Genomic DNA, 3,870 nt, shown 5'->3' with positions numbered 1-3,870 from the left:
ATGCGGAAATTGGCTATTAACCCTGTAAACAGGCCTCTGTCCCCCAGGCTAATGGCTGGTGGTGGAAAGCTGAGCTGACGCAGAATGAGAGGTGGGGGCACGTTTCAAGTGTCTAATGGAGCTCTGCCCAACTCCATGAATAGTCCTGGGTTGAGCACAGGATGGGGAAGGCTTGGAACCTTGAGGGGCAATCTTGCCGCCTGCTCATAGGCCCCCAGATGCCACACTGGCCCCTAAGCAGAGCCCCCTCTCATGGGCCTGGGGGGAGGAGAGAAAAGCCGCCTGTGGGCAGGTGTGCCCCACCCAAAACTACCTCCATCTAGAGTGACCCAGCCCTGGTGCCCAGGTGTGTGGATGAGGACCGTTCCATCCGCCCCATTTTACAGCTGAGCAGACAAGCCCTCCGGCCCTCCTGCTCCCCCACCCCAGACCTCTCCACAGGTTGCTGGCTCCCCATCAGGTTGCCAACTGGGTGGGACACAGGTCCCCAGCCACTGCCCCCTCCAGGCCACAATTTCCTTTTCAGGTCGAGAAAGACAGGGTTTTGTAGGCCTAAGGGCCGGAGCTTGAGGATGCAGCCTGGGAAGTGGGAGGATTGTTCAGGGCCTGGCCAGGCTGGAGCAGTCTTCACTTCAGATCCCTGGGAAGACAGGGAGAGGGAGCCATCTGTCTGGTGACCCCAGGGCCAGTGGCTAGGAGCATGGAAAGGGAAGGGTGTTGGGTGGCAGGCTACTCCCCCTCTGAGACGTCACTGGAGTCTATGGCCCAGGAGCAGGGGGAGGAGTCACCTGGTCCATAAATCCCAGAGCTGGCTGGCTAGGGGTCCCACTGTCACCTGGAGGAGCCACCTCAAGGAGCCACCCGTCCACAGCCTTCCCTCGGTGAGTGAAGAGGCTGCTCTCCCCCAGGGGCTAGGACTCCTGGACAGCAGCCCGTCGTGGGTGTAGGGCTCCCTCTTCCCCTTCTCCCTCCCAAGTCCCTCTTAACCGTGAACCACGCCCCAAAAAAGAACCCTTTCCCTTTCTCTCCCCAACGCTGTTCCTGCGCCGGCTGCCTCTAGCGTGGGAGGGATGAGGGGTAGAAACATGTGCCCCTGTCACCACATCCATTCCACATCCCCAACTGCCATGGAGGAGAGATGGCAAACCACAGAGGAAAGGCAGCATGCTGTGCACCAGGTGCCCACAGTGCCCCTACGTGGCTGAGCTCCCCTGACCCAAGTCTCTTCCTTTTTCCAACCGTCTCCCACTTCTGGAGACCCTGAAGGGAGGAGGGGTAGGCCTCACTGACTGGGAAGGGCCCTCAGCTGGCAAGGCTGGCATCCTCTATGCCCTGGGGCGCTCTGGGAAAGGCTAGCTGCCCGAAGCCTTTGGGGTCCAGATTCCTGGACTCCCGGGGTGAGGAGCAGTGGCAGAAGAGGGAAGGGCATTAGGAAACACCAAAGCTGGCCCTGAGGTGCCAGCTGTCGAAGGGGACCCGGGAAGAAAAGGAAGGCGGTATGGATGGAAGTATCCGTCGTCTTGAGTGCTGTCCACTCTCCCTGGGAGCAGCCCTGGCATGGCCAGCTTCAAGCTAGCCCTTCTGCTACTGCTGCTGCTGACCGCCCACCCTGGGCCCTCGAAGGCTCAGCACTGGTCCCATGGCTGGTACCCCGGAGGAAAGCGAGCTTCCAGCTCAGCCCAGCACCCACAGCATGCCCCAAGGCTCCCAGGTAGGTCAAGGGTCTCCCCAGCCTGAGTGGGAGGAAGAAGGTGCTGGTTGGGGCTCCTTCACCTACCGTGAGCCCGGGACGGGGTCGTGGGCAGCCCACAGCCTTGGCTCCCTTCTGAGGAAGGGTTCTGGGCACTGCAGCAAGCAGACCAGACCAGACTGCCCTTAACCTCCCAAGCGATGCCCTGGCTTCCCCTGAGAACACCGCGCCCTGGGAGGCCAGAACCTCAGGCTGGTGGTCCCTCCGCGGGAAGCAGCACCTGGTGCAGACACTGCTGGTAAGTACAGGGGGAGGTCCAGGCATTGGCCACCGGGGGCCCTTTTGGCTAAAGACTTGGGGTCTATGTGGACAGAAGAGGGGGTAATGAGAAAACACGGAGACGCCCCTTGCCAAACGACCCCAGGCACACAGCTGGATGCCATCTGCTATTTGTCCTATTTCCCAGCATTCTGGACAATTTATGATAAGATACTCATGTTAAAGGAAAAGATTAGAAGCCATTAGTGGAGTAGATCATTGTGCTTAAAACCTCCCTAAGACAGTAGCTGTGGTGGGGTCTTCCAGGCTTCTTTCTCATCAAGAGAACCCAGTTGTGTTTCCTCGTGGTCAGGCCCTCAGTCAGTGGAAAGAGGTGAGGGGTGTGAACTCACACTAATAGAAGAGCCCCAAGAACCAAGAGGTCACTGCACTAGCAACGACTTAGTGATTGCAGGAGACCGAGTACTGAGATGGATTACTACTATTTTGCAAATTTAATCCAGAATTATTTTTTTAATTTTTAACGTTTATTTTTGAGAGACAAAGTGCAAGCAAGGGAGGGGCAGAGAAAGAGGGAGACACAGAATCCGAAGCAGACTCCAGGCTCTGAGCTGTCAGCACAGAGCCCAGCATGGGACTCGAACCCATGGGATCATGACCTGAGCCAAAGTCAGATGCCTAACCGACTGAGCCACCCAGGCGCCCCTTGCAAATTTATTTTCAAGGGCACCAGGGGGCGCTAACTGAAGGAGAAAGTGGTAAATTCTTCTAAGGCAAAAACTTATCACCGAGTTTAAGTCGGTGTGAGCTCAGGTTTTTACATACCAGGTTTGTTGAAGGTGGGGAACGCCCAAGGAGCTACAGAGCCCCCACGCTGGGTCCTCTAGCAGGCAGGGGGCGTCCGCAGGACAGGAGAGCAGGCCGACAGCCAGGCGGCCGCGTCCAGCTCCGCGAGGACAGGTCGGGAGGGGAGGGGGCGGCAAGGTCGCAGCTGGGCTGCCAGGTGACCAGGGCGTCCGCTAAAATGACCGCTTCCTTTCCCCGCAGACCGGACCCAGAGCCCCGCGCCCTGCAGCCCTCCAATAAAGATGTGAACTCCCTGAAACTACTGCCTCGAGCTCTCTGCGTCGTCCCCTCCCTTGCCCACCCGCACTGAGACCCTACCCCGCGTGGGGGCTGGAGGGACGCGGGCTCGGCCCGCCGGCGGGAGGGACACGGGGCGGGTCACGGCAGGCCCCGCAGGAAGGGCGCAGCCAGGGCCAGCGGGCCGGGGCGGACGCAGATATGTAGGGGCAATACAATCGAGCGGGGTCCAGGCTGGGGAAAGCGGGGTCCGCGGACTACGAGTCCCGTGGTGCTCCGCGGCCGCTTTCGGGCCCCGTCATGCCCTGCGGCGCGCCGGACGCGGGGCATCCTGGGCCATGCTACGCGCGCTGAGGGTCCTGGGCGCGGGTACCCAGTGCGGACCTCGGGTACCCCTGCTGCTGCCCGTTCGCGGCCGCAAGACCCGCCATGACCCGCCGGCCAAGTCCAAGGTTGGGCGCGTGGCGACCCCGCGTGCTGTGGATCCTGTAGAGTTCTATGTGCTGACAGAGCGTTACCGGCAGTACCGCCAGACGGTGCGCGCCCTCAGGTGTGTATGACTAAGGGGAGGCGGCCGAGGGCGGTGTGACTGAGCGGGCGGGCGTAGAGGGTGCGGACTTTGGGTTCGTCTCCCAGGCTGGAGTTCGTGTCCGAGGTGCGGAGGAAGATGCACGAGGCCCGGGCCGGGGTCCTGGCGGAGCGCAAGGTGCTGCAGGAAGCCGCTGAGCACCGCGACCTGATGGCCTGGAACCAGGCGGAGAACCAGCGGCTGCACGAGCTGCGGTGAGTGGGGCCGGGAGGCGGGGCGGGCCGCCGGC

General features: G+C 61.2%; 2 protein-coding genes across 2 annotated transcripts in view; both read left to right on the top strand.

Annotated features, from left to right (window-relative positions):
• Window positions 1–1,557: 1,557 nt before the first annotated feature.
• Window positions 1,558–3,063, top strand: LOC144233943 (progonadoliberin-2). The gene is made up of 4 exons (XM_077767047.1): window positions 1,558–1,711; window positions 1,852–1,988; window positions 2,860–2,929; window positions 3,017–3,063. The coding sequence occupies exons 1-4, from the start codon at window positions 1,558–1,560 to the stop codon at window positions 3,061–3,063; spliced, it is 408 nt and encodes a 135-aa protein (XP_077623173.1).
• Window positions 3,064–3,372: 309 nt separating this feature from the next.
• Window positions 3,373–3,870, top strand: part of MRPS26 (mitochondrial ribosomal protein S26) — a 1,852-nt gene continuing 1,354 nt past the window's right edge. Inside the window, 3 exon segments of the mRNA XM_077766884.1 lie at window positions 3,373–3,602; window positions 3,689–3,835; window positions 3,837–3,870. The exon segment at window positions 3,837–3,870 is cut by the window's right edge and continues 90 nt beyond it. Coding sequence (XP_077623010.1) covers window positions 3,391–3,602; window positions 3,689–3,835; window positions 3,837–3,870 — 393 coding nt within the window. The 5' untranslated portion in view covers window positions 3,373–3,390.

Source organism: Crocuta crocuta, unplaced genomic scaffold (genome assembly GCF_008692635.1).
Source record: "Crocuta crocuta isolate KB4526 unplaced genomic scaffold, BGI_CrCroc_1.0 scaffold15, whole genome shotgun sequence".
Taxonomy (NCBI): domain Eukaryota; kingdom Metazoa; phylum Chordata; class Mammalia; order Carnivora; family Hyaenidae; genus Crocuta; species Crocuta crocuta.
This window is presented reverse-complemented; position numbering and strand designations above follow the sequence as displayed.

What these genes read in the sequence shown, in the direction of transcription:
- LOC144233943 (XM_077767047.1), top strand. Translation starts at nt 1,558, where the DNA reads ATGGCCAGCTTCAAGCTAGCCCTTCTGCTACTGCTGCTGCTGACCGCC. An exon ending in GCATGCCCCAAGGCTCCCAG is followed by an intron (nt 1,712 to 1,851) that starts GTAGGTCAAGGG and finishes TGGGCACTGCAG; the next exon opens with CAAGCAGACCAGACCAGACT. An exon ending in GTCCAGCTCCGCGAGGACAG is followed by an intron (nt 2,930 to 3,016) that starts GTCGGGAGGGGA and finishes CTTTCCCCGCAG; the next exon opens with ACCGGACCCAGAGCCCCGCG.